The sequence below is a fragment of the Phragmites australis genome, chromosome 4 (genome assembly GCF_958298935.1).
Source record: "Phragmites australis chromosome 4, lpPhrAust1.1, whole genome shotgun sequence".
In the NCBI taxonomy this organism is placed as follows: domain Eukaryota; kingdom Viridiplantae; phylum Streptophyta; class Magnoliopsida; order Poales; family Poaceae; genus Phragmites; species Phragmites australis.
This window is the reverse complement of record NC_084924.1, coordinates 1,420,174-1,448,169: the sequence shown is the minus strand read 5'-3', so window position 1 is coordinate 1,448,169 and position 27,996 is coordinate 1,420,174. Positions and strand designations below refer to the sequence as shown.

Genomic DNA, 27,996 nt, shown 5'->3' with positions numbered 1-27,996 from the left:
ATTTTCTCGTGTTTTCGTCCTCCTCTGACTCTGTTTCACAGATCTCCTTCGACTGACCCCCCTACCTGCCAGACTCCCCTCGGCCACCGCTCGCCGCCGCCGGACTGAATCCGCCGTCACCCATCCTCCCATTCAGTCCACCGCTCAGAGTGCCGCAGCTGCCCCCCCTCCCCCCAATCATCAGCTGCCGTGCTCTCACTTACCATCCGATCCGGACATCAGCTGCTCTGCCTGGCCGAAGGGGCCTTCCAAGGCGAAGGGTCAAGCTCTATCCGAGACACGCCGTAGTCTGGGACCAAGAGCGACGAGACGAGGGGAGGGGGGGGGGGATGCAGCAGCTGCAGCCGAAGCAGATGCACTGGGTGCGGGCCGACTCCTCCGACTTCGGGGGCGACCGCCCCGCCCCACGCAGGTAAGCAACCCCACCTCGCCGCTGCCGTTTCGGTCTCCCATGGAGTCCCACCCCACGCGCTTAACAACCACGCGGTTCCGCGATCTCCTGTAGCGGGCACACGGCGGTTAGCATCGGCAAGTCCAAGGTGGTCGTCTTCGGCGGATTCGCCGACAAGCGCTTCCTCGCTGACGTCTCCGTCTACGACGTTGGTAAATTAATTTCCACTCAATCCATTCGCTTGCTCTGCGTAAATGGTTGGCCGCATCGAAGCAAATATGCATACACTGCGACACAACCTAAGGGATGTCAGATTTAGAGATGTAGTTTGCATTTAGATGCTTACGATTGTTATGGAGGCAGCATAGGCATTGAAGTACAAGGAGCTTTGCCTTTTAGACTTCTGAATACAATTTATATTGCAGAGAATAAGCTATGGTACACACCTGAGTGCACTGGTAATGGATCGGACGGGCAGGCAAGCCCGAGCCCAAGGGCGTTTCACATAGCTGTCGTGATTGACTGTAACATGTTCATCTTCGGTGGCCGTTCAGGGGGCAAGAGGTATGCAATCCATACAGCTATCCAGCAGAGTTCGAAGCATAACATAACTAATTTCCTTGCTTGTTATTTACTACTCAGTATTTATTTCCCAGGTTAGGTGATTTCTGGATGCTAGACACTGGTAAGCCTCTATGTCTCATCAAATTGTTAAGACCTCCTTTTCCTTGTTTTCTTTTCACTTTTACTTGGGGGTTTGTGTGACCACTAAGCACTGTCATGAATCATGATGCTTCTTTCATGTTCAGACATATGGCAATGGTCGGAGCTGACTGGCTTTGGTGATTTGCCGTCACCACGGGAGTTTGCTGCTGCTTCAGCTATAGGAAACAGAAAAATTGTTATGTAAGTATTATCTGGTATGCATTCCCTTGTCATTATTGCATGTATCATCACTTGTGACAGACATTCCGTTCATCTTTGTTCAGGTATGGTGGTTGGGATGGCAAGAAGTGGCTGTCAGATGTATATATCATGGACACAAGTAGGCAAACTGCTTCTTTATTCAATCTTTATTGGGAATTGAATTTAAATATTTAATTTTTATTGAAGATGGCACAAAAAGTTGAGCATTCATTTCTTGCATTCTCTGCTGTATAGTGTCACTCGAGTGGACAGAATTAGCGGTTACTGGATCTGTGCCACCTCCAAGATGTGGGCATTCTGCAACCATGATCGAGAAGAGACTGCTTATATTTGGAGGCAGAGGTGATTGCTATTTCTTGATTCGTTCGTGGGTTCCTCAAAGATTGTGGTTTATCATTCCGTTTTTATTTCTTACGTTGCAACAAGCTGATATGTTTCTCATTCCTCCCTCATCGAGAAATTGAAAGTAAATTTGTTGATTATTTTAAATATCTTTGAAATCTAACAGATGAGTGAAACTAATATGCTTTGATGCAGTTGGATATTTCAGTATTGAAAAAACGAGTCCTTATCAACCTTTTGTTTTCACTTAGTTATACATGTGCATTGTCTTTTGATTTTTTAATGATAATATTCTTTTTTACTTGAATTATCTTTTATTTCCTAATAGCAACCATATAGCTGCGATCTTGCTATTTGATTTTCATGTGGATTGTCTTGTGGAAAGCAAACTATTTTCCTGATGAGAATTTGTAGTGTGAATGTGTGATGATGATTTCCAGTGATTAGTTAATGCATATTTTTTTTGCCATCATCAGCCTATTTCCAATTACTTTATATCTTCTTTCCCACAGGTGGAGCAGGACCGATAATGGGTGATTTATGGGCTTTGAAGGGTATTACTGAAGAAGGTATCTCTTTCTATTTATTTGTAAATCTATTTTAATTGAAAGAAGATGCATCCTAACTTCCTGACTGCTATGTACAACATATGCTAGCCCCGTTGATGATGACACCAGTGGAACTAACAGTGCATCTGGAATTTAGCCAGTTTGAATTGTTGTGGATCATGATCAGATGTGATTAGATGACCTTTTTTTAATTATTTTAATACCTAAGGACAAAAGCCAGGGTGCATACCCTCACATCTTCCTTGTCCTGTATGACCATTCCTGCTTTCTTGGAGGACATGGAGTTTGAGATGGCCCATCAGTATTATTTAACCATTGAGGAAAGCTAAAATCACCCTTTTTATTTGATATATGTTAAGTGCTTGTTGACAAATATTATTGCCAATGTTTCTCCTGTTGAATTATCTAGCTCATCATTCATTTGTATGCTAGTATGGAATTGCACTTCTCAGTTGATGTAACCAATTAGTCGGAACCTGATTTTGTTTACTTCGGAAGATAATGAGACACCAGGTTGGACACAACTGAAGCTTCCAGGGCAATCTCCCTCTCCACGATGTGGTCATTCAGTAGCATCTGGTGGACCTTATGTATGTAATTTGATCCCGTCATACACGCATACTTTGCTTTTAGAATTGTTTCGACTTCCTGAGTGCACTTGTATAAAGTATTCGATAGCTGTCGTATGACATATTTGGATAGTTAGCCCTACTTGAATGTCTGTATTAGATATTAATTAACTATCATTGCCACCTCATATAAATCAAAATGCATTGATGATGAATATTTAGAACTCCTTGATTCATTCTGATTTATTATAGAACAGTAGGAACTTTGTTTTTGACCCTGTTTTCAATGAGGCTATGAGTTTCCTGCTACAATGAATACAATAACGAATAGCCTTCTAGGTATCCCTTTGGCGGCTATGCTAATTATTATTTACCTTCTGCAATCTCTGATATTTTAAGATCTTAGGTATCAGATTTATCAGTATGTTCAACGCATTGTCATCAACTTAGGTTGGTTATGGAAGCAAAAAAAAAATTAGCACAGCCTTGTTTCCTTGTCATTAACTGCATAAATGAAAGGGCCTAAAAGTTTATATTCAATCATTTATTTATTTTAAATAATTGCCTTTGTTCTTTACTGGAGCCTTTGCAACCTCAAGGCTCAAGTTGCTAATCATTCAGTTCTAGAGTTTATATAATCAGGAGATGGGCTCTGTTGGATTTCTTCTCACATTTTCTTTTGCAAAATTTTAGTTGCACAATCACATAACTGAAGAAATGTAGATTTTTCTTGTCAGCTCTTGCTATTTGGAGGACACGGAACTGGTGGTTGGCTAAGTAGATATGATGTGTACTACAATGAATGCATTATTTTAGACAGGGGTAAGATGTGATTGTATTTTTTTTTTGTGCATAGGGACACGCCGTATCTTTGTAACAATTTTGTTGAGTTAAACAGTTTTTATTTTATATTACAAAAGAATGCTTACTGGTAATTAACTTAAGATGCGACTCCACAAGTAAACTTCTAGGCCTAACCTAAAGAAGAAAATGATCTAATGCTGGTTGATTCTATTTGTTGCTTGGGGCCAGTTTGGGGCTGCTCTACACCACGCTGTGGAATGTAATTAGTTAAGGGAATCTTCACCGAACCAGTAAGATTTTGCCGTCACAGCTCCAAATAAACTAACTACTACATCCTATAAATAATTTCTTTTGAAAACCATTTCAATGCCAAACAGAGCCTTAGTTACGCCAACCCATATTGCTTGTGATTAAGGTAAACGAGTGTTAACTATGGATCACATCCTAACATCAATCATGAAGACTAGAAAAGCTAGTCTGGTAAATATGGCTTAACTTATCACCATTGATCAATATACAAAATGCATGTCAGATAAGTCTGTGCATGCATTGTTTGGGTTATCTTTGTTGATATAGTAGTTTGAAGGCTTTAATATGATACTCAACCACATACACCATAATCTGTGTTGGAAGTCACTTCATTTGATGAGGCATTTAGAAGGTGTTAATATTATACTCACCTGCATATACTATAGCCAGTGTTGAACTAACACCCTCAAATAAAGCCAATCTTGCAACCCCCAAAGCTCACTGCAACGCTGATAGATCTCACCACTGTCAACCCAAAAGTGACTAACTAGGTTATTGTGGATTTACTGAACGCAGTACAGACAGCTAGGATAATTTCCTTAATTCATTGCTTGTCTCTAATGCTGACCCATCTTGCATGGCACTTGGCACATTCTCATTCAGCACATGTCCATGATTTTTTTTTTCCGAACGACGCAGGAGAGCTGCGTGTCATTTCATTAAGAAGAGAATAAAAACAACGGAGGAGAGGCAGAGCCTGCTTCCCCAAGAACCAATTACAGGACTCTTAGCGCCACACACTAAGAAAAACAGACGTCCACTGCCCAAGAAACGCCTAAACAGCCAAAGGAAGCAACCTACTAAGAAGCTGTTGCAGAGCCTTAGCTCCAGCCCAACACCACAACAAACACTCTTCAGAAACTACAGATAAAACTCTTTGAACACAGGGACTAGCACCCTCAAAGACACAAGCATTCCTATGCTTCCACAACTCCCAGGCAACCAGAATGATGAGTGAATTCAGTCCCTTTCTTGAACTGATATATCCAGTCTGTGTGGCATGCTTGAACCCCCCTGATTGGCATGTATCCATGCAGATATCCAATTAGGTAAAACCTCCGACATATCAGCTCAAAAGGATCAGCCTGTTTTTTTATGGGTAGATTGAGAACACATGCTCTCTCTACCTACCTGGCTAATAAACTACTTGGCCACAAACCTCAAAACCAATGTATCACTCAACAACCTTTCATTGATTTTTTTTTTCACTCACGGTCTTCTTTTCGAGGAACCGGCACTTCATGTAATTTCAACATTACAACTTCTTTGTTGGCTAATACTTCGATCCCTTGCAGTCTCTGTTCAGTGGAAGCGTCTACCAACAAGCAACGAACCACCCCCTCCTCGGGCATATCACTCCATGACTTCCATAGGGTCTCGATTTCTTTTATTTGGTGGCTTTGATGGAAAGAATACGTTTGGCGATTTGTGGTGGCTTGTTCCTGAAGGTATAATTATCTCATGCTTGTCTGAAAAAGAATAAACTATATCAGTATATTGATATCTTGAGTTTCTGCTCCATTTATTTTTGCAATTGCTAGATGTTTAAAACTCTTCAAGTCCAGCCAGCATGCACAGGTAGTAGAGTATTTACATGTATGAGCACTAAATCCTAATTCACTAAACTTGAACTGGCCTATAAAGTACTGCACATAAATTGTTCGATTCATATTCCTGCAGTGATACCCTTTAAGCGTCCATGCATGGTGGTTCAGTATTGTTAAATGAGAAGAGTTTTGTCAATTTGTAAGATCACAAGAAAAAAGGAACTCATATGACTAATTGTTGTTATCATTTTCTAGTTAACTGGATGATTCAGATTCATTTACCAAATTGTGTGAAATGAGTTGAATTAACTCCATATTTCGTTACCCCCCGGCCCAAATAATAATAATAATAATGAAAGGAATGTAGCTTAGCCATTTTTTATTTTCTGTAACCTTTCCCCTAACTCTCTTGATTTTTACTCTGTGATGCTTGATGAGGAGCGATAATTTTTCCTTTTCTAAATTCTATCTTATTTTATGCTCAGATGATCCTATTGCGGAACGAGATTTAGCTCCTAACAGCGATTCAAACAGCAAACCTAGCACTATGACTGGTGATGCCCAGCAATCCAAGTTAAAGGTATGTGCTTGCTTGTGTGGGAATTCATTGTGAAAATATCATGTTGCAGAAAAGCCTGTAATTTCTAAAATATCTGATGATTACAGGAGCTGCAAGTTGATGAGTCTCCAATAATTGAACTGGCCAAACGACTGGGAATTCCACTTTCTGAGGAAGTTTCAGCAAGTTTTGTTGACGAAATCAATGATAAAGAACTTGTGGAATTGTCCTCTAGGCTTGCTGGTCAATTGCTTCCAGCTAGTGACCAGGTTGCATCAATTCAGGTACTTATGCCTCACTTTTACTGTAACTCGCCTGTATCTGCTTCTGAGGGGATTTTAACATTTTTGTGTGATATCAAGGTACTTCGTGATCATTGGAAAAGTTCTCCGGCAAGCTCACTACAACTGCAGGAACTAGGCCCTTTGCTGAGGGATTATCAACGCCTCATCCTCCGACGCTATTCGTATGGTTCCACTCTTCAGTCTCCCTTCTGCATCCGTTATGTGCTTATTTAACCATTTCTCTTCTGGTCCATGAATTATTCTCTTGTCATGATGATAGCCATAACTGCTAGAAATGAACTCATATTGGGTATTTTGGACAAATAGTAATTGTGAATTTTGCACGATTGAATGTTCTGAATTTGTCATTTCAATTATGTATTTTTATCGTGGAACTTATGCTACATTTCCATGCCATCCCACCTGTTTGACATGGATAGGTGCAAAACAGTCCAAAATAAACCACGGTATTTTCAGTAGGATTCTAGTGTACTTGTTGGTTAAAAATTGTGCAGGTTCAAGTAATTCGGCCATGGTCAGAGCTTGTTATGCCAGAAAAGGATAATTCTTCATTATCTAATCATCAAATTCTCCATTTGAGCAAAATATTTGGTAGCATTCTTTTTGCATCAATTATGATTTCATTTTCTTGCTACAACAAGTACAGGGGAAATCCATTTACAGTTTTTCGTGAAATGGAAGCTCACCGGTTTTTCCATTTGAAAAGTGTTTCTCAGGTATGTATAGTAGTTTATGCAATCCGGTAATCCACCACAAATGATCAACTCTAATCAATTGATGATATTTGTATATAATACTCTCTTTTTTCATTGCCTCCTACTTATCACTGTGTTGTATCCCTGGTATACCTCAGTTGCGCATGGATGACATTCCCATCTTGTTGAGTGAGTATGGAAGGCTGCTTTTGACATGAGATGGCATCTTGCAAGTTGTGCCTCTTTGCTTGGTAGGTGCTTTTGAACTTAACCGCTGTGTTCGCACACCATTTTCTGCTTTTGTAGTCATAAATTCTTTAGTTTTTGGTCTTATATCATCATCTATGCTTCAGGTTTTACCAGGAAATTTGGAACTTAAGAAGGCAGCAAGGGAAGCAGCTTATGTGCCATCTTACTCTGATTGTTGGGTAGCATGGGCACAACACAGTGATGGCCGATGTACCAAACCTTTTCTCTCAAAGATAGGCTGAAGAACATTCGTAGAATTGTGCATCATGAACACGTTTAGGACCTATCATTTCTGAACTAAAATTGAAGCGACAACTCCTGGGATCGAGAAGTTGACAGGAAGACACTTCGCGCTTGTTCTCTACTCCTTTGATCCCTGCTTTCACCTCCCTGTAGCGCGCCATTTCTTCCCATTTTAGATAATTGTATGTTCTGCGTGGGTTGGCTGTACAAATATACACAACTGTCCCATGCATCCATGCATGATACATCGTTCAAGAAAAGTACAATTGGGGAATGTCGGCAGTAACACATCTCCATTCCTAACGTTTTTTCTCCACACAAACTTTGCCCACTATTTGGGCGCGGGCATCTGCAGGCTCTGAAAGCTTTTGTGTAATCTCGAACTTGTTGACCAGTGTTGTGGTTTCTTTATCAATCCATTACGGAAAACCCTGAAAAAAATTCGAGCTGTGAATTACTGAACTGTTATTCAGTAGGGGATGCATGTCTGATTCGGAGCCATTTGTGACGCACAACACACAAGTGATTGCTGGACTCATGGAGCCATTCCTCCTCATTCGTTTCTTAATTCAAGTCTGGGTCATGATTTTCTCGTTTCTTTTGGAGGATGGCACATTGAACCTGACTGGGAACTGGGACAATTACGTTGAACCTGACTGGGAAGTGGGAACTGGGACAAGTACGTTTGCATGCACTGGACGAATCGAACGGGACAGCAACACGTGATGCGAGAAGGTGAGGCGGCGTGCCAAGCCGCGCGTCGTCGAGGCCCGCGTGAGACTATGGTCAGCGGCACATGTTCTCGCCCTTCTGCTGCCGATCTGACCAGAAGGGCATTGCATTGCATGTGCGCCGGGTAAGTCTAGCCGGTCGTACGTTCAAACGCATGTGTTGCTTACCATTGTCCATGCGTGTACAAAAGGTGGAAAATGCAGCCTTCAGCTTCGCAAATGATAACGGCATGTTTCGGACTGGGCTTTCATAAAAAAGAACAGCTCGACTTTATTTCATGCAAGAAATCCGTGAAAAATCCTACGTTCTTGATGCTGCACGATCATGCATTTCCTGGCTACGCATTTCCTAGGTTAGGTGCCCAGATGTTTTGACGCTGCAACGTAATTCATCTGGAGTAGCTGACCGGACCACGGTACTCTATAATTTTTTCCTTATCGAGTAAAGGACTCCTGCACAGCTTCTTTTGTTTGTTAGACCAACCTTTCCTTCAGGTCTATATTCCTGTTGAGAGAATTTTCATTCACTTCAGCGCTCTAATGATTTCCCTTCACGGTTTCCGTCACAAAGATATTCCTAAAATCATTCCTTTCAGAACAGGATTATCTCTCCTTTCCTTTCGCGATTCCCCTCGAAGAGAAACTGTTGGAGATGAGAGAAAATAAAAGGAATGAGAACGGGACAGAGAACGAAATAAATAGAATATGGTTGAAGATGGTCTTAGGCCCGGCCCAAACCAAACCGAGTCCAGTCCTCCCTGGCCCAAATGCGACCTGCTCAGTTCCAGAACCTTCCATGGATCCAGTCAAGCGAAATGAGTTGCGAGCCAAAAACTAGAAACCACATGTTAGGAAATCTGAAGTTTTACAACAGAATTTGAGTCCATCTTGATCTCTAAAGATTTGATCTTATCGGAATAGATCAATATTTCTTTGAGATTGATTATATCTCTTAGGGGTTTTTAACACTATATATACGAGACATCAACTCTTATTGTAAACACAGATGAATAAAAAATAAACGGTTTTTCTCCTATATCGTGTCTCATTTGTAATTGTTCTCTCGAGGGATTGTAGGACTATACCCGGTAGCAATGGTTACTTAATACGTTATCAGCATGAAGCTCTACCGAAGACCAAGCTAGTGGGACAGATATGCACTGCATCGAGCGGGCATGTCATGACCTAGCCTATATGCCCTATGCGACACGAATTGCTCGCAAGGATTGAAAAGTATGAGATCGTCATGTATGTTTTCTCGATGCTATTGTTCCTCACAACTAAATAGATATGCATAGCACGCATACGCATGAATACAGTAGCCCATAGCAATAACAATATAAACCAGATCTATAGCATCGAGTAGCAAATATGGTGGGCCTGTAGCCGCCACCTCGTCGTCGACCCGAAACCAGCGGCCACCCCCTTCACCTCGCCGCGGGCCTGGAATATGTCTCTATTGGAATTATATCTCTTAGAGTTTTTTTAATTTATATACGGGACAATACATCTCATTATAAACACAGATAAATAATAAATAAATAAATTTTCCTTACATTATGTCTAATTTATACTTATTCTTTTGAGAGATGGTTACACTATTCCTGGTACCTACACTTGCTTAATACCACCCACCCACCAACCCGGCAGGCGCACCCGGATTCGGTTCGACCGCACCCAAAGCCGGCCAGCCAGCAAGGGCAACCGCGTCGTTAAATACGAGGGCTTGGCCGCCGCCTCGGCCGCCAACTCCACTCCACCCCCTACCTCTCTCTGGTCTCCACGCCGCGAGGGTGACGGAAGGAGACACGGCGCGAGCGCGAGGGAAGGGGAAGGAAGAGACCAGGCCACCGCGCCGCCGCCGCTTCCTCTGATCTCCTCCGATCTCCGCGTCGGCGCCGCCTCAGGCGCGAGGTACCTCCCTCTCCCTCGCTCTTCCGGGCGTCCGGCCTGGAGTTTCGAGGATCCCTCTCCCCCATCCGTTGCGTGTCCTCGCGAGTTCTGAACCGGGCTAGTCTCTGGTAGCCTAGTTGGTCGTGGGATCTTGTGTCCTATTTTGGAACCATGGCTCGGTGAATTATCAGAAAAGACCATGCTTTGGAGCTAAGCTTTGATTGGATTCGATGAGACGCTGTTTATAGCTTTTAGCCCCCTCAGATTTCTGTAGTCTTGTAGTACATCTTGACGAGAAAAAAGGGATGGTTTTGGATTTGTTTTTTTGGGGGGGGGGGGGGGGGTGCTAACATGTGCATGACTGGTGAACATCTTCTATTTTCTGTACTCGGTTGTCCTGATTCGGGGAATCCAGTGCCTGCGTGGTTACCTCTACCTCATCTGTTATATTTTTGGATTTTTTATTCATCAAATCGCTTGTTCTATCAAGTTTCGTAAGGAAAAAAGAGAGTATCCGATGTATTATGCCCCTGGAGCTTCGAGTGAAGGGCGGGGAGCATATGCAATGCCTGCCTTTCTCATACTGCTCCGCAGAGTAACCGTGCCCTTTTCATGCAGGGAATGGCTGTCATGTGCCCATTTTTCTTCATTGGTAGATACCATTGGCATATATCAGCAGCCCCTTGTGTTTACCTATGACCTGTTTGTTACCATGAAAATATTAGGTGTTATGAAGAGCTGGTGGCGATATTCACGCAGATTTTGGTCATTTTCATGTTAATATCTGAAACTTTTTCTAGAAATTGGTACTTCTGTTCTGACCAGTGTGGCTCCCAACTGTGACCCATGAGCAGTATAATTGTGTGACTGATTACTATCTGGTTTCTGGAAGTGGCTTTTCCTGATACGTGGTTGCAACACACATTCTGATAATTAGGTCATGTTTCATATGTGGATGCTTAGTGTCTAGTGTTTCTTTCATGCTATATTAGGAGGATTTCATAATTTTTGTATGTTGCTTAAGTTGACCATGATGGTTGAGATTGCTGACTGTGCTCCTCTCCTTGGATTTGAAGGTTGTCAGGTTCAAAGATGTCGACCAGCACGTTTGCAGCTTCCTGCACGCTCTTGAGCAATGTTAGAACTCAGGCCTCCCAGACAGTGGTGAAGAGCCCTTCATCTCTGAGCTTCTTCAGCCAAGGTACACAGGTCCCAAGCCTGAAGACCTCCAAGAAATTGGACGTTTCTGTGATGGCTGTCTACAAGGTGAAGCTCGTCACACCAGAAGGACAAGAGCACGAGTTTGAGGCTCCAGACGACGCCTACATCCTCGACGCTGCTGAGGATGCCGGTGTGGAGTTGCCATACTCGTGCCGTGCTGGTGCTTGCTCCACCTGCGCCGGCAAAATCGAGGCCGGCACGGTCGATCAGTCGGATGGATCCTTCCTCGACGACGCTCAGCAGGGTGAAGGCTATGTGCTGACATGCGTGTCCTACGCCAAGTCCGACTGCGTCATCCACACTCACAAGGAAGGAGACCTGTACTAGGGCTTCACTCTGGCAAGGGACCAATGCTCTCACGTGTTGTCAAGCAACCTCCATTTTTCCTATCAGTTGTGTGAACCGGCTGGCATCAAACTTGCCTGGCTGTTGTCATTTATGTTCCGTTAATGTAAGTTCAGGGTTGGTGCATTAAGATTGGGAACCCATCGAAATACTAGCTAGTCAATAAAAAACTGATGCGATGCCATAGTAGTATAATTTCATGGCTTTTTTATATGTTTGGTGTACTGGTGTTTTCAGTAGTTGATTCTGAATGTCACTGTAGCAGCTACCATCCAAAGTTCCAAACTGGCTCTGTCACGTGCTTGGTCTGGATGCGTGAGTAACTGCAGAATATGACAAAAATGCTCGAGATAAATCATACCATAATCCAAATCACTTTCTGTGCCAAGAACCTTGAGCTTCTCATGGGGTGAGGATGCTGAAGTTAATTGTTGGCGTTTGTCATCTTGATAGCGAATGCCATGGTTGGTAATGCGTTGGACCGGTGGCGTTTGGCTCTTATTGTCCTCTACCTACCCGAACTGGTGTTGCCTTTCGATTTGGCTATGCACTCGACATCAATCACCCAACTTAATTTTGCTTCATTTTTATGCTGTACCTGGTTCATTTTTGTTTGACGTTTCATTATGTTAGGAACAGCTATTTAATTGTTCGATGAGTATCATTTTTTCCCTACCCGATTAAAACACAAGTTGTGGCGTCTGTTGTAGGAAAAAAATATTTGGAGATATCATAGGTGTAGGTGTGACCGCTAATGGGTAATCATCTGCAAGAAAACACCACGAAATGTGAAGTTGATAACACTGTACTCGACCCATACGGAAGACGAGAAAACGACATACAGCCAACACGTAAGCAGGTAATGATATACATAGCTAATGTTACGGACAGGATAGCTGAAGCCAAACCGATACATTTCTCACACGCTATTATCGACATCACCAGGACAAACGGCATCTGGATCACTAAAAAGCAGGGCATCTCAAACAAAGGCTTGGTTGGGTCTACTCTTCCCTCACGCAGTAATACTAGCACATGCGCAAACTGCTTGCAGAAACTCGAAATATACTTCATAGAGACACTCTCACACGACTGGAGACAACAAGAAGTCACGACCGAAAGCTCAGAAGCATTTTCGGTGGACGATTGAAGGACCAGATTCATCATACTCTCCCTTAGATATCCACATCTGCAACAGGAAAAAGAATTGGAGTAAGAAGTGTTGGGAATCGGATCTGAGGAGTGAAACAATACTTCCTTCCAAATTGAACTAGCATGAGTAAAACGTCATTGTCATTCACAATTTAGATGTATTCCCATCCACGAGGAATTACAGGACTAATTGGCTGGATGGTTGATTATCAGTTTCACTTAAAATGAAGATGTTAAATTTAAAAGACACCTAAAAACTGTCTCCAGAATAAGATAAATCATAAATGCTATGACAAAAAGAAAGGGCCATGTAAATAAGTACCTGTTGGAATGTGCTGAGGGAGGCGAGGATAGAACCACCAATCCAGACACTGTATTTTCTCTCAGGAGGCGCCACCACCTTGATTTTCATACTGCTCGGTGCAAGGGCAGTAATCTCCTTGCTCATCCTGTCAGCAATGCCAGGGAACATGGTTGTTCCTCCACTGAGAACAATGTTGCCATAGAGATCCTTCCTGATATCAACATCACACTTCATGATAGAGTTGTAAGTGGTCTCGTGGATGCCGGGAGCTTCCATACCAATCAGCGAGGGCTGGAAAAGCACTTCTGGGCACCTGAACCTTTCCGCACCAATTGTGATGACCTGCCCATCAGGCAACTCATAGCTCTTCTCGACAGATGAGCTGCTCTTAGCAATCTCGAGCTCCTGCTCATAATCAAGGGCAACAAAGGCAAGCTTCTCCTTTATATCTCTTACAGTTTCCCGCTCTGCAGTCGTAGTGAAGGAATAACCCCTTTCTGTGAGGATCTTCATTAGGCAGTCAGTCAGATCACGACCAGCAAGATCCAACCTGAGAATAGCATGAGGAAGTGCATATCCCTCGTAGATTGGCACAGTGTGGGTCACACCATCACCAGAATCAAGCACAATACCTGCACAGACATGGGTAGAATGGGGTCATATCACCAATGAAGAGAATTGGAAATATAATTATTTTAGACAAACTCATCAGTTAATACGAGAAAATGGACACATGCTTGTTGTACGGCCACTGGCGTATAGGGAAAGAACAGCTTGAATGGCAACATACATCGCTGGTGCATTGAATGTCTCAAACATGATCTGGGTCATCTTCTCTCTGTTTGCCTTTGGGTTTAGAGGAGCTTCTGTCAGCAGAATTGGATGCTCTTCGGGAGCAACACGCAGCTCATTGTAGAAGGTGTGATGCCATATTTTCTCCATATCATCCCAGTTGTTCACAATACCATGCTCGATGGGGTACTTCAAGGTCAAGATTCCTCTTTTTGACTGTGCCTCATCACCTACATAGGCATCCTTTTGGCCCATTCCAACCATTACACCTGTGTGCCGAGGGCGGCCAACTATGCTAGGGAACACTGCTCTGGGCGCATCTTCACCAGCAAAGCCAGCCTGCAGAGAGGAGAGATAGAGGGGAGGGTGGTTTTTTTTTTTTGTAAAAACTCCTTTTACAGGTTTCAGAAAAGAATCAATGAACAAATGGAACGTGCATCAAACCTTGACCATTCCGGTCCCATTGTCACACACAAGTGGCTGGATATCCTCACCGTCAGCCATTGATCTGCACAAGACAGCTAGGATTCAGAGGCCATCTTAAACATTTACTTGTTGCAGCACAAATTTTGAACCTAGTTCATGCTAGATTGCTTGAAAATTAAAATTAAGGCTGCTGAGGGAAAGACCATCTACTTTTCAGACATCTAATGATCATTAAGAACAATTCAAGATAACCAAGTAAAAGAAACAAAAAAGTATGTAACAGATCTTATCTCTAGTCTAAGTTGTAGTAAGATTATCACCATCAATGAATCTACTGAACAAAGGACAAGCTGGTAAATAGGACTAACAACTTTGAAGGAAAACATATAGCACTACGATAGCGTTAGTGGGTCAATTATGCTCAAGAAACTAAAGAGAGTAATAAGCTGGCATAAGCTGTCCTTGCAGGCAGAGACATGCTCACTTGCTCACCCATGTGCTACTGAGTCTAACAAATTGAATAAAACTACAGCTGTACTGGATCACAATTATTGCTGTTGCTGCAAATCCAGCCTATTGTTAGAAATTCATTTAGCCGTAGATTATGGAGGTCTAAAGTCCATGTGCCAGAAATTAGCCTGTAGTTGCATCCAACATTCTGATACCAGGTAGCAAAAGAAATTCTCAACTGGACTGTTCTTTCACAAATAACAATAATAAGAAAAAGGCAGTTAGCAAAATATAAAGTTGTCAGGTTGAGCTGTTTACACCAAGATATTTTGACCAATGAATGGCAAAGATTCTGCAGCTATTATTGTATCCACCGAGACGGATGAGCAGAAACGCCTAACTAAATATCACTTAGTCTTTCATTTCCCACAAATTGCCCCAAGTGAGCGAGTAACCGATATCCCAACTTGAAACCAGAACCAGCACCATGAGATGAGATATAAGAGCATCTTCATATCAATCCATTTCTGTTTCCGAGGATCCAACTATTCATGAATGAATCTTATGGATAGTTTCCCCTCTTGGTCGATGGGAACAATACTAATAGCCTACAGGATACGATCAAGCTAGCACCACCCACAAAAAGATCACTTTAGGCTTGTAACATACTGCATAAGCCTAACAGCTGAACTGAAACCTCTTCGCTGACTGCAGTTGCGCAGCGCTAACGACATAGACGGATCCAGACGTCAGAGCAACCGAGCAATAAGATTGAGACCAGCCCAACTCTTTCCCAACAGGGGATTCCATCCAAGGAAGAGAGGATTGCTTACCAATAAAGATATCAGCTCCACTGGACCGGGAGAGGAGCGGCGCTGTGGCGGCGGCGGCGGACTGAGGAGCGGCCGGTGGAGGATCCGGCCGAGGTGGGGAGACGAGCAGGAGGCGGCGGTGAGATTGGCGCTGCCTGCTCTGCCCTGAAGGGGAAAGGAGACGGTTGCGGAGTGTCCCGTTTTATACCTGCGGTGGCGGGAACAAGGGGGCACGGGGCAAGCCAAATTTCAGACGCTCTAATTTGGCCTCTATCTGTAACACTATACTCTTTCCGTTTAAAAATATTAGATCTATTTTTTTCTCAACCTTTGAAATTAAATTTTGGTTAAGATTTTTCCATAAAATATATCATTTATAGCTACAAAACGTAAAATTATTTTGAATTGTAAACCTAGTTATATAAATTTTATACACTAGACATTCTTATAATTTGATTAAATATTAATCAAAATACATAAAATTTAACTTTTTTAAAAAATATATATATTATTTCTGAACGGATGGAGTATTTTAACTTAGTTATAAAAATGCCCAAGTTAGATTTTTATCCATATAAAACAAGAAGTCACGAGGAGAAATAAAAGTTAGAGCACTACTCATTTTTTTAGCCACACGCACGACTTCGTGAGCAACGGGCACGTTGCACTGACCATTGTGGCTCATCCATGTGTGAGGCATTGGTGGAACTTATTAGTCTACTTATTTATTCTATTAATCTTTCGATCTATTATATGTGGGATCTATATTAATGTTATAGATTGTGCTATATTTAAGTTATTGGAGAGGTTATTTATAGTAGTATCTATAGTGATATGTAGAACTATTATAGATAATAAATATCTATATTATTAAAGATGCTCTTATCTAATAGTGACTGAGATCTTGCAAATCTCTCTATCGCTAAAATTTCAAAAGAAATTGATATTAGAGGTGGATGATTTAAGGTTGGGGTCTGGGGATTTATGGTTCGGGATAGATATTTACTTGTGTCTGGAGGGGTTAGAGGGACTATCGGGGAGGCCGGTCGACCCGCCGTAGTGGCGAAGAACCACCGATGGGTAGTGATGATTAGCGGGAGAGTCACTTCCCAGTTAGCTTCTTTGAAAATAGAAAACAAGGCGGGCAATATGCATGATTAGTGTGAGGAGAGTACTCTAGCCATCAAAAAATTGTAAACCAATTGCTATTGAATCGATGACGATACTTTGACAAATTATTAAATGGGTAATCTACCAAGATTGGTTGATACGGGCCCTCAAATATATAAAAACTATTTAGCTTCATCTTGTTCCGCTGGAGGGAGTGCCCAAATCTGAAGGTGTTTACCTGGATCCCTCTCAAATGTTGTAGTTACAATTCTTACTTGTTGATCTTGTTGCGATATAGAAATATTCTGATCAAGAATTTGCACATCAACCGATCAGCCTGCTTCAATAGCTTGATCAATAGTCGTATTAGTATTTTTAGCGTAACCGGAACTTGAATTAACTGGCTTATAAAAACTATTGATCGTCCTTAGCCTCTTCATGACTAAACAAGTCAACAATTAATTGCTATCAATGCAGTCTGGAATTGAAAATAAAGGGAAAATAGATTTTTCACGGCATGTCGTTATCATCAATTAATCATCACATGTATAAAATACCTAATATAAGATTGAATAATTCCATGCAGTGTCCGAAAGTTAGATGCATGTATCACCTACTTGGTCACACAAACACATTATATTGTTAAACACCATGTGATTCCCAGTTTTTCTCTTAATCACGATTATCTAGAAAGTTCAATATCAACTGTTACTATTGGTCCAATTTTCATGCTACCTACTTAGTATCAGAAGATTGGCAGCGTAAGTCCTAATTTAGAGAAAACAGCAAGGTATGAAAAAGAAAAGGTAGGCATTCACCATAAGTAAGAAAGCCCAGACTAAATACCTGTTCAAAGTAAGGAACAGCCTCTGAAGCCGGCCTATCGATGAATGAGACAATGGCGATCCGGCGAGCAGCGATCCGCCTGCGGCCTGCTATTTGGCGGCATCATAAATTAATCATCACAACTAAATAATACCTAATATAATTAACACTAGCTAAGCTAACCGGGCAACCGGCTATCAAATTATCAAAGCACACTAATTATTAATTAACAAATTAAGATTAGGTAAGTGAATGATTGATGTAGCAGATTAGCTAACTGGCTATAAAACTATCAAATCATACTGTATCTCGACCACTAATCAATAATCAAATTTGGGAACTATCAATAATCAATTATCAAATAAACAACATCAATGTTTGCCACACGGATGTGTACAGATCAATTTACCGCAAATCCATCTGTGGCTCGATGTGTACACACGGACGTCCGCCTGCAGCCTGCTTGAGTGCTTGTGCCTTGAATCTCGATGTGAATCACTCGAATTAGGTCTGACTCGAATACAGAATACTCGATGGAGCAGTATTGGCTGGCTTGCAGCAGAGCGCGGCGGCCGGCCACGCGGACCTAGCCTAAAAATCGAGCGGGAATTTGCTAGCTACAGTAACTCTGGTGCTACAGTAAAAATATCTACAGTTCACTAAATCAACAAAAATGAGTAGAAACACTCTATATTGCTGGATCCGCTCCTGCCGGCAACGGCGGTGCGGCACGACAGGACGTGAGGAAGTCCAACGGAGGAAGTCGTAGAATCGTTGTGGGGGTTGGGGGGATGCCTCTCCACCCCTGGAGACGGATCCATTATCTAAACCTCTCGCTAAATTTTGGCTTCTCACAATAGAGCTGTGAACCAAACATGCCCCTTTGCCCATAGAACTGCACAACTTTGCTATCAAGCGGACTGGAGCCGTTTGGCAGGCTCACTAGTATTGATTTTGTTTTTTCTTGTATTTTTTGGCTCGTACTTGTAATTGTTCCGAGCTATATAAACCAATTGAATATCACATACTGCTAAAATTGAGCCACCGTCGCTAGACATGGCCTAGGCACGGCATTGCTCCGTTACATATAGCTCTAGTGGAATCATTCATATGTTTAATCTGCTTGTCAGTCGTAAAGATTTAGCACGTGTTAAACTTTATAATCTTTTGTAATCTATAATTAGAAAAGACTGTGTGTATTGGACACCATGCCAATGTCTTAAGCGACGTGTATTTGGAAGCAGATGGAATACTTGATTTTCTATTTGCCTGAATGAGTGTATTCTTTCTTTACTTGATGCCAAGCTGAGAAATCCGTCTCGTTGCAGCTTGCAAGCAGAGGTTCAGATAACTTATACCTTCTTTAGAGGTTCTATTAAAAAAAAATCAGTTTCAGAAACGTACCATGAAAAACGCAATTCCTAGCCTTCTCGTGGATCGAATCACTTGAATGATCGCATCCAGTTGCCAAATTCATCGACATGTGGAATATCTCAAATTTCTGGGAGCTGCGACCAAAAAAAATCTTAGTGGGCGAAGACCTTGGTATAAACTACAAAAGAACTCGCTATCGCATCTGCTCATCACAAATGGCAGGCATATAACAGCTTATTCACCTGAACAAGGGCGATAATGATGTCTATTTCCAGCAGGATTGTTCAGTGTCCAAAGCTTGTTCTCTTGTAGTCAGAAATTTTTATTTTCAAGCAGTGGCCAGTGACATTGTGACAACAATATAATTAACACCAAGGCATGTCTCTGCATGTACAGTGGCACAAAACAAAGCTTAGGTCGCTCTTTGGCACTCCTCTGTACCTTTCATCAACTTGCATAAGAAACACAAATGTTTTTAATTATCGGCAGGAATATAACCAAATATTTGCCAAAGCAATGACGTAGTCTTTGATCCAAAAGGACGATCTAGTGCAGTACGTGTGCCCACCCGAGAAAACAAAGACAACAAAAGGGAAAAACCGAGCAGATTGAAAGAAACTTCAAGGATGTAACGATGACAAAATAAGACACCAAAGATAACAAAGAAACTCCAAATGGTTTCCTCGCGTGTAACGATGACAAGAAAAGATAACAAAGATGAAGATGCTACCGAGGAACCAGATATTTCAAAACAAATATTGAAGTACATATATAATCACCTGACATTGATGGTATGCAGCGCAGATCTCTGAAGACAGAGCTACTTCGGTATCTGCCATGGCTATCTTTGGAGCTCCTGTGCTTGTAGCCGTGGCAGTGGCCTGTGCAGGCCTCATCTGGTTGAGGTCACGGAGCTCTTCAAAGGAGATGAGGGACATCCCGGGCACAATGGGCTGGCCTGTCATCGGCGAGACCGTCTCCTTCATCTCCGACTTCTCGAGCCCAGCCGGCATACTCAGCTTCATGCGTGACAGGCAGAAAAGGTGAGTTGCATTCTAACGCTATGAACACAAGATGTTTGCTGCAATCAGTGACTGATCCGGATTGCGACTTTGTTTGATCTTTTTCAGGTTCGGCAAGGTGTTCAAGACGTACGTGCTGGGAAGGATCACGGTGTTCATGACAGGGCGGGAGGCGGCCAAGATCCTGCTGTCCGGGAAGAACGGTGTGGTGAGCCTGAACCTGTTCTACACCGGCAAGCAGGTGCTGGGGCCGACGAGCCTGCTCACCACCAACGGCGAGGAGCACAAGAAGCTGCGGCGGCTCATCGGGGAGCCGCTCTCCAACGACGCGCTCAAGAAGTACTTCGACTTCATCAACAAGCTCGCCGTCCAGACGCTGGACACATGGCTCGGCAGGAGAGTCCTTGTCCTAGAGGAGGCCTCGTCTGTAAGCAGACTCTAATTCTTGAAATCTTTCACAAGATTTTCTTCAGATCTTGATTTGAGATTTTGGTTTCTTGTGCGCGTCAGTTCACGCTGAAGGTGATCGCGAACATGCTGATGAGCTTGGAGCCGGAGGGGGAGGAGCAAGAGAAGTTCCGCGCCAACTTCAAGGTCATCTCGTCTTCCTTCGCGTCCTTGCCTCTGAAAGTCCCAGGGACAGCCTTCCACAGCGGCCTACAGGTACACCTGATCAACAGATAAATAGTTTAAAATTTGCACTGATTGCATGGTCAAAGATGATTCAATCGTGAGGTTGCTTGATCGATCAAACAGGCGAGGAACCGGATGTACGCGATGCTGGACTCGGTGATTTCCAGGAGAAGGGAGGGCGGCGAGGTCCGGAACGACTTCCTCCAGACGCTCCTGAGTAAGCACGCCAAGGACGGCAGCGCCGGCGACGACAAGCTGACGGACTCGCAGCTCAAGGACAACATCCTGACGATGCTCGTCGCCGGGCACGACACGACGACGGCGGGCCTGACGTGGCTCGTCAAGTTCCTCGGAGAAAACCCTGATGTCCTGGAGAAGCTACGGGTGAGTCTGCATGCATGCATTCAGGTTGTTTCAGCCCTCAGGCTTGTCAGCTATTGCTGATTTGAGTGGTGTGGTCAATGCTATGTTTGCAGGAAGAGCATTTGGAGATCAAGGAGAGGTTAAACGGCACGTCGCATCTCAGATGGTCGGACGTGAATAACATGCCTTACACCACCAAGGTAAGCTCAGGAAGATGAAACAAAATCGCTTCCGTTCTATTACGTTCATCTGAAAATTACTAGTGTCACGACATCGCTACTGATTAGACTGGTTTAGGATTTCTTGTGAACAGTCTAGGAGCAATCTTTTCTGAGGCGTTCCCAAGGGCAGAGAGAACTTAGTATCTCTTAGTATGTTTAAGAGCGTGTTTGTTTTAGCTTCATATTGTGATAATCTAGTACATTTGTAGAATCTGTGAAAACTTCTTACTTTATGGAATTTTATAGTACAATTTAACTTATGAGTGTGAGAATCAGTTTTTATGACAACTTGTTTTTGCTTTTACTTTTAGGACTAGAATCCATAATCACAATAAAAAAACAAACATAGGCTAAACAATCACTACTGCTCTACTCTGTGCTACCATTGCAGGTGATGAACGAGACCCTGAGGAGGGCAACCATCCTGCCATGGTTCTCAAGGAAAGCCGCACAGGACTTCAGCATCGACGGTCAGTATGCAGCATCTGATCGCAATAGTATCACACTGTATGTATGTGCTGTCGTTGCTGACGCTACGAGGAAGTGGATTCGCAGGGTACGAGATCAAGAAGGGGACGTCGGTGAACCTGGACGTGGTGTCCATCCACCACGACCCGGCCGTCTTCGCCGACCCGGAGCGGTTCGACCCCAACAGATTCGACGTAAGCTTCCGGCAGACTGACGAGCTAGCAGAACGAGCCTTGCGCTGATTGAACTCACCACCTCTCCTGCCGTGTGCCGCGCAGCTCACGCTCAAGCCCTACAGCTTCCTGGGCTTCGGGAGCGGGCCGCGGATGTGCCCCGGGATGAACCTGGCGCGCCTGGAGATCTGCGTCTTCATCCACCACCTCGTCTGCCGATACAGGTAACCAGCAGCAGGCCAAGAAACCCAACACCTGATGCAGCTGCAGCTGCAGCTGACGCTCGGTCGATTTGCGTTGTGGTTGCAGCTGGAAGGCGCTGGACGACGACGACTCGGTGCAGCCGACGCTTGTGCGCATGCCCAAGAACAAGTATCCCATCATAGCTACCGCGCTCTAGGAACAGATTCGTCTGGCTCATGTACGGAACTCCATCTCCACAGCAAGATGAACCAAGATACAGATACAGTAGAAAGATACAGTCTACGGTTGTCGTGCTGTACTGCGCACTTCCCAACAAAATGAAGAATTTCTGAATATTTTGCAAGCATGAGTGCAACGACATAAAATCAAATCACACGCTGTGAAAAACAGCGGACAGCAGTGCGCGAAACGAAACTGAATCCGCTGGATTCATGGCTAGCAGATGGCAGAACTCGTCAACCGAGCTGTTTAAAAAATGGGAGAAATCTTACTACCAATGTAAACGCAGTTGAGTACAAATTCAAGTTGCTGATAATCAACAGCAAACGATCGTGCATTACATCCCGATAAGGTGAACTAGGAAAAAAATGATCAAAATCAAGACTAACATATCCCATGAGACGACCAAGCAACAACTAGAATGCTGTCGATGAAGCATAACATCATTGGAGAGTTCAAAAGAGCAGCGGGTGGTTATTAAAAAACAGGGCAGAAGTAGCTATTCTAGTGGTGCAGCGTAGAAGGAACAGCAACCGGATAGCATCACATTCACCCAGCCTGCATAAGCATGATCCTTGATCTCAAGCCACAAGGAACCAGACAACTAAAGAAACAACCCAGAGGCAGCCACTCCAGCGTGTCAAAGGAACCATAACCTCTTTGCATTATGGCACCCAAGAGAAAGGCAGAAACAGTATGCTACGTTGCAGAGGTCCTTCAATACAAACGGCACATCATAGAATGGAACCAAAGAATGTCTCCTTGCATTCATGGAACAACTCAGCCAGACTAGTACGAGACAACTGAAATGATCTTACGACGGTAGTAACCAATTCAGAACAAGAGAACAAATAACCAAAAAGAAGCCTGCCAAAACAAAACAGTCATTTAAAAATGACGTGTTAACACAATATTGAAGATAAAAGATTGAAAAGATTACCAGTTAATTTTCCCTTATGGATGATTCATTGCTTGCTTTGAGAAGAGGTGACAAGAACCAGAGAGATTTCCTTGTAGGTGTGTTCAAGCAGAATATAGTTGATCCCTTGCTTCCCCGAAATAACACAAACAAGAACACACAACTTGCCATCCGATCCCCGTATCCCAAGCATTTATGTTAATCCCCATAAGCACAACTAAGACCAGCATCATCAACACATGGTGACAAAATCCACCTTTTAACAAGCTGGATTCCAGCCAATAGCATATCAAGCAAACATGCAGGATCCAAGCGCCAAGCACTATGACCAAGTCATATGCCTGGCAAGCAGGAAACGATAATAAACCGGTCAGTAATATGGTCTCATAACAAAGCAACTGATTTCTCACGGTACATCATAATTCTCCAACTACTGGATCACAAAGTTCCAGACACATGATAACAAACCTTATAGTAGTAGATAGACTTCCATACCTGGATGGAACATACTTCTCGAGAACTAGGCCATCAGTAGGGACCAGATCGGTCACGGCTGTAATGGTCACCCCCATAGCTGCCACCATCTCGGCTGCGGCCTGAGTATCGATCACCACCACGATCAGATCCATAACGATCACCGCCACCACCACCACCATACCTGTCATCTCTGCCACCATATCTGTCCCCTCTCCCGCCATCCCCAGACGGGCACTCTCTAGCAAAATGACCAGGTTTTCCACATTTGAAGCAATCCCCACCACCCCCACCACGCGGTGCACGCCCACCACCATAGTCACGGCCACGGTCATGGCGAGATCCACGCTCGCGATCAAAATCACGGTCACCATTACGGTCTCTACCAGGTCCTTGTGGCTGAGCTTTATCAACAGTGATGTTCCTCCCATCCAAGTCCAGTCCATTCATTCCTTCAATAGCATCCTCCATAGCTTTCTTCTCATCAAAAGTCACAAAGCCGAAACCACGAGATCGGCCAGAAAACTTGTCAAGAACAACCTGCATATTACCAGCAAAACAAACTTAAAGTAACCATAAATAAGAGGCCATGCTGAATGACCAGTAAAATACAAGGCAAAATTGTAGAAACAACAGTGTCTATATGTTAAGAGATGAGAAGTTAAAAATACTGAATAATTCAGAATATTTCCAAAGATGCTAAGGAAGACAGGAATAAAATAACGTAAGATCAATATTGATACCAATACTGTATTAATCTCTAGACTTATTTGTTAGGAACCTTCGAAGATTAAACATACGGCACAAATTTGGAGATAGAGCAAGGGGAAAAGCCGTGCTTGACCATCTTAATTAAAATTAAGATTTTTTGGAGACAAACTAACATGACTCTAAATAGATAGGCAAACACATGTTTAAGCATACTGAATGTACCAAGACTCTTTATATCGCAAAAGATGGTTAAATTCATTGCAGATACAGCAGGATATGCACAGAAGTACAGAACTATCACAAGCAACAGTTATCAAAACAATCTCCAATATTATCATATGAACAAAAAAAGATAATTCCCTGCAAAACTAAAGAAGATGAGAGGCTCTCAAAGTCACCTTTGCCTCGGTGAGGTTGCCAAATTTGCCAAACGCATCCTTGAGGCTATCATCAGTTGTCGACCAGGACAGGTTCCCAATGAAGCAACGGAACTCCTCAACATCAGCCATCTCTTTAGCAGATAAAGAAACAAATACAGCACATAAGCAAGTAGGAAGCTAGAGCGTATTAAAAAAAAAAGAATACTATGGATTCTCTGGTGATTAGAACAAGCAGTTGGGTCAGTACAATTTCTAAGCCATCCTTACTCATTATACGACAAAATAAAGAACATAAATCCACCAACAAAATGTTTGCTATGATAATTTTTCCGAAGGTTTCCTAGAAAGCAATAATTTATCAAAGTCCAGTGATACTGTGATAGTTCATATAAGTCGAATCGTATAACAGACGAAGCAACTGTAAATAAGCATAGGCTCACGGTAATTGATTTAATCAGTTGCCCCTTTACTAATTTACAAAAAATAAGTCTCTAATCAGTTCACGAAGTCAATCAAAATGCAAATCTGCAGAAAACGATTCTTTTCACCAAAAAAATAAGCTAGAGAAACCTAACTACGTTCACATCGAAAGAAGAACGCAGAAAAGAGAGAAACTCTCTAACCATTCGACGCACACATGTAACTCGACGATTGACATGTCATAATCTGGGGATTGCGTTAGATACGAAACAGAATGAGAGACAAGCTTCATATCAGAACTGATGCAAGCACTCGTGAGCTTAACAAAGCCCAACCAAATCTGACTAGAACAGCAGAACAGATGAGAATCATACAGGAACAAACGAAATTCAGAGCCCAAGGACGACCAAGGAAGAAGACCAGGCACGTCGGATCGACGACTTCAGCCTTGCTATTTTTAGCGAGGGTCTGGATCGAGGAGGAACGCGGCCGGGGTTTTGTAAGGAAGGAGATGGGGAATAATCACCGCCCCTAGAACCCTAAATCCCAGCAGCGGCGCGGAGATATTTCATGGGGGTGGAGCCGGGGACACGCACGCGCGTAGCAGGTGCGGATGCGGATGCCGGGTCCGGTCCGGCCGTCCGGGCTCGGGCACGGCATATGCTGTTGCAGGAGACGGATCCTCTGCAGTTGGCACTGTGCTGAAAAGACAATACAGATCACTACAGCGGTGCACAGTGTCCTGCAGCAATATTGTAGCATGTCTCTGTACCAACAGTATTTCACTTTACTGTATCATTTTTCTTCTACTGGACAAGTTCCGTAAGTATCTAATCTAAGGTTATTTTTAGCAGCTACTTAAAATTTTATCTCTAAAAATAATATTATAACATCCTATTATTATTATAATATTTTTTATTTTTTTATCTCCAACAACTATCTTATTTTCTATCTTCTACTTACTTTCTTCGATCCCGCTGCTTTGTAAACAGTGTTCCCCTCGGGACCCACTGCAGCACTACGAACAGTGTTGCTACAGTAACCCTGACAAAAATGCATGCCTACGCTCCCTCCGCAACAATGTAACAGTACTGTGTGGCACTGTAGCAGCGGATGGGGTAGCCGCTGGAGACGGATTCCTATGCTACCGTACTTTGCGGTACTATAGCACTGAATAACTCTGCTAGAGTTGTCCTAAACGTTTGTTTTCGTTCCTATGGTTGAAAATTGATCCCAATGTATAATACTGTAGCTACTCTACAGTGATAACACCACTGCACAGGATCCGTGTCTCTTGTTACCTGTCATTGCGGTTGCGACTTCATGCGTCAACTCATAAAAGAGTCATGCGCTAGAGCTGGGCCGATCGGTGTTTTACTGCCGATCTGGACCGTTGCTCCGTGCGCTAGCGTTCTACCGATGAACTTTTTTATAAGTTTTAAATAAAAAATTACAAATATATACATTTAAATCTGTAATTATATATATATATCTGCCGACCCCCTTTTCTTACTTGAGCCCGTAACTTTTTTTTACTATCTCATCCAATAGGTAAAGTCCTCTTAAAAGAGAAAAACCTAATAGCTAAAGCCATCTCGGAAGAAAAAAACTAATAGTGAAAGGCGAAAACACACTAATTAACTCATTTTCCCACAACAACGATGACGACAAGTTCCAATAAGTTGAGTAGGCTAAGATGAAACTCAAACCATAAGAGTAGCTGGGTTTTTTGTTTGGCTTGCCAAGCCTAACACAATCCTCATCTTTTTGTCCGGTCTTGGGACCTGCTTTGTTGAGACAGCGTAGGCAGTTTTTCAGGTAATGTTGAAACATGGGTGGAGTTACTAATTAATGGGAGGATTTGTAAACTCTCCGTGCTTCGTTGTTACCTTCATCAGTCTAACGCAACCTGTTCAAAAAAAATATTGGAAGACTTGAACTTGTGAAAATAAGAAATGAGACGTGAGACGACGACTTCAGTTTTGGGCCCCCGTTATCAAAGTTCAAAGAGACTTGGTGCAATTATGCAGGCACCATTCGATGCATCCAGCAATGCACCTCCCTCATGCGATTTAGGAACCTTCAAGTTTTTTTTAATAAGCCGGGAGGATATCCATATCGATATGAAAAGAATTACATTGGAGTCCATACAACAACATCATTGAGAAAGATAAACAAAATATCGTGAGCCTTGCCAGGATATCCTGGTCCTCTTCATCACCGACGATCGGAGCAGCCACTCAAGTAACCACCAACGCACTGGTAGTAGATCACACTGAGTTTGCAACCTGAAGCCGACTCCCTTCCCGACAAAAGAGCTTTCAAGAAAGCTCTAAAGATTTTCATTGCCACCAATAGCACATAGAAGGACATGATATCGAACCGTTGAATGCTCAGACACTTCATGGCAGTCGTCGGCCATAGCATCCCCGACGTATGTGGCCGTCGCCGTCGCCGCCAGCGCGTTCCAGAGGACCAAGTGCACCATCCTCCGGGCAAAGAAGTCCTGGTGCTAACCTCTACTGACTAGCTAGAGCCCAATTTCGGCTGCCTGGTTGTGCATTTCCTCAAGATTCTTCTTTTCAAATATTGTTTTTTTACAAGATCAGATATTGTTATTGTGTACGCTTTGGAGATTGTTTCCAGCAGTGGAGATTATGAACTGGTATGTATATATTTATCTGAATAATTTGCAATTTGACCGAAATGTTTGGATTGTATGGGGGAAAAGTTTAATTGTGTTTGTTGTGATGTACTCCAGGATTCTTGAGCTCCCGTGGTAGTCTTCTTTTCCCTTGAAAACTGGGCTCTGTCCTACGTGGAGGTTTTGTATATGATGATGGTT

At 43.0% G+C, this 27,996-nt stretch overlaps 5 protein-coding genes across 7 annotated transcripts in view; 3 read left to right on the top strand and 2 right to left on the bottom strand.

The window, feature by feature from the left end:
* Positions 1–7,812, top strand: part of LOC133915066 (protein GLUTELIN PRECURSOR ACCUMULATION 3) — an 87,947-nt gene extending 80,135 nt beyond the window's left edge. Inside the window, exons 2-18 of the mRNA XM_062358072.1 lie at positions 323–412; positions 506–603; positions 817–955; positions 1,048–1,076; positions 1,201–1,297; positions 1,381–1,436; positions 1,553–1,660; positions 2,173–2,229; positions 2,728–2,819; positions 3,536–3,620; positions 5,207–5,359; positions 5,944–6,038; positions 6,125–6,301; positions 6,380–6,483; positions 6,969–7,038; positions 7,176–7,268; positions 7,371–7,812. Of these exons, the coding sequence (XP_062214056.1) occupies positions 330–412; positions 506–603; positions 817–955; positions 1,048–1,076; positions 1,201–1,297; positions 1,381–1,436; positions 1,553–1,660; positions 2,173–2,229; positions 2,728–2,819; positions 3,536–3,620; positions 5,207–5,359; positions 5,944–6,038; positions 6,125–6,301; positions 6,380–6,483; positions 6,969–7,038; positions 7,176–7,235 (1,503 nt within the window). The 5' untranslated portion in view covers positions 323–329 and the 3' untranslated portion in view covers positions 7,236–7,268; positions 7,371–7,812. The remainder of the gene's footprint in view (positions 1–322; positions 413–505; positions 604–816; positions 956–1,047; positions 1,077–1,200; positions 1,298–1,380; positions 1,437–1,552; positions 1,661–2,172; positions 2,230–2,727; positions 2,820–3,535; positions 3,621–5,206; positions 5,360–5,943; positions 6,039–6,124; positions 6,302–6,379; positions 6,484–6,968; positions 7,039–7,175; positions 7,269–7,370) is intronic.
* Positions 7,813–9,944: 2,132 nt separating this feature from the next.
* On the top strand, positions 9,945–11,912 carry LOC133915060 (ferredoxin-3, chloroplastic). Its single transcript, XM_062358064.1, has 2 exons — positions 9,945–10,154; positions 11,210–11,912. Exon 2 carries the CDS (start codon positions 11,226–11,228, stop codon positions 11,679–11,681), a length of 456 nt encoding a protein of 151 aa, XP_062214048.1. The 5' UTR covers positions 9,945–10,154; positions 11,210–11,225; the 3' UTR covers positions 11,682–11,912.
* A 548-nt stretch (positions 11,913–12,460) lies between these two features.
* LOC133915058 (actin-3-like) lies at positions 12,461–15,793 on the bottom strand. Of its 2 annotated transcripts, XM_062358061.1 has the most exons (5): positions 15,657–15,793; positions 14,392–14,455; positions 13,893–14,286; positions 13,174–13,790; positions 12,461–12,888 (listed from the first exon to the last, which is right to left on the bottom strand). In XM_062358061.1, exons 2-5 carry the CDS (start codon positions 14,449–14,451, stop codon positions 12,823–12,825), a joined length of 1,137 nt encoding a protein of 378 aa, XP_062214045.1. In that variant the 5' UTR covers positions 14,452–14,455; positions 15,657–15,793; the 3' UTR covers positions 12,461–12,822. The 2 variants fall into 2 exon arrangements, with proteins under 2 accessions (XP_062214045.1, XP_062214044.1); XM_062358060.1 differs by lacking the exons at positions 14,392–14,455; positions 15,657–15,793 and having other exon boundaries at positions 13,174–13,787; positions 13,946–14,104.
* Positions 15,794–19,781: 3,988 nt separating this feature from the next.
* Positions 19,782–22,224, top strand: LOC133915059 (abscisic acid 8'-hydroxylase 3-like). Its single transcript, XM_062358063.1, has 9 exons — positions 19,782–19,987; positions 20,075–20,393; positions 20,477–20,629; positions 20,723–20,983; positions 21,076–21,162; positions 21,575–21,653; positions 21,739–21,845; positions 21,930–22,048; positions 22,134–22,224. The coding sequence occupies exons 1-9, from the start codon at positions 19,782–19,784 to the stop codon at positions 22,222–22,224; spliced, it is 1,422 nt and encodes a 473-aa protein (XP_062214047.1).
* Positions 22,225–22,473: 249 nt separating this feature from the next.
* Positions 22,474–25,796, bottom strand: LOC133915057 (glycine-rich RNA-binding protein RZ1A-like). Of its 2 annotated transcripts, XR_009909286.1 has the most exons (5): positions 25,526–25,796; positions 24,750–24,862; positions 23,662–24,180; positions 23,188–23,507; positions 22,474–23,114 (listed from the first exon to the last, which is right to left on the bottom strand). XR_009909286.1 is itself a non-coding variant. In XM_062358059.1 (4 exons), the coding sequence occupies exons 2-3, from the start codon at positions 24,858–24,860 to the stop codon at positions 23,695–23,697; spliced, it is 597 nt and encodes a 198-aa protein (XP_062214043.1). In that variant the 5' UTR covers positions 24,861–24,862; positions 25,526–25,796; the 3' UTR covers positions 22,474–23,507; positions 23,662–23,694. The 2 variants fall into 2 exon arrangements, 1 of the variants encoding a protein (XP_062214043.1); XM_062358059.1 differs by having other exon boundaries at positions 22,474–23,507.
* Between the last annotated feature and the right edge of the window lie 2,200 nt (positions 25,797–27,996).

What these genes read in the sequence shown, in the direction of transcription:
- LOC133915058 (XM_062358061.1), bottom strand. Translation starts at nt 14,451, where the DNA reads ATGGCTGACGGTGAGGATATCCAGCCACTTGTGTGTGACAATGGGACC. An exon ending in ATGGGACCGGAATGGTCAAG is followed by an intron (nt 14,287 to 14,391) that starts GTTTGATGCACG and finishes TCCTCTCTGCAG; the next exon opens with GCTGGCTTTGCTGGTGAAGA. An exon ending in CGCCAGTGGCCGTACAACAA is followed by an intron (nt 13,791 to 13,892) that starts GCATGTGTCCAT and finishes CCCATGTCTGTG; the next exon opens with CAGGTATTGTGCTTGATTCT.
- LOC133915059 (XM_062358063.1), top strand. Translation starts at nt 19,782, where the DNA reads ATGGCTATCTTTGGAGCTCCTGTGCTTGTAGCCGTGGCAGTGGCCTGT. An exon ending in TCCTAGAGGAGGCCTCGTCT is followed by an intron (nt 20,394 to 20,476) that starts GTAAGCAGACTC and finishes TGTGCGCGTCAG; the next exon opens with TTCACGCTGAAGGTGATCGC. An exon ending in TCGACCCCAACAGATTCGAC is followed by an intron (nt 21,846 to 21,929) that starts GTAAGCTTCCGG and finishes TGTGCCGCGCAG; the next exon opens with CTCACGCTCAAGCCCTACAG.
- LOC133915060 (XM_062358064.1), top strand. Translation starts at nt 11,226, where the DNA reads ATGTCGACCAGCACGTTTGCAGCTTCCTGCACGCTCTTGAGCAATGTT.
- LOC133915057 (XM_062358059.1), bottom strand. Translation starts at nt 24,860, where the DNA reads ATGGCTGATGTTGAGGAGTTCCGTTGCTTCATTGGGAACCTGTCCTGG. An exon ending in GCAACCTCACCGAGGCAAAG is followed by an intron (nt 24,181 to 24,749) that starts GTGACTTTGAGA and finishes GGTAATATGCAG; the next exon opens with GTTGTTCTTGACAAGTTTTC.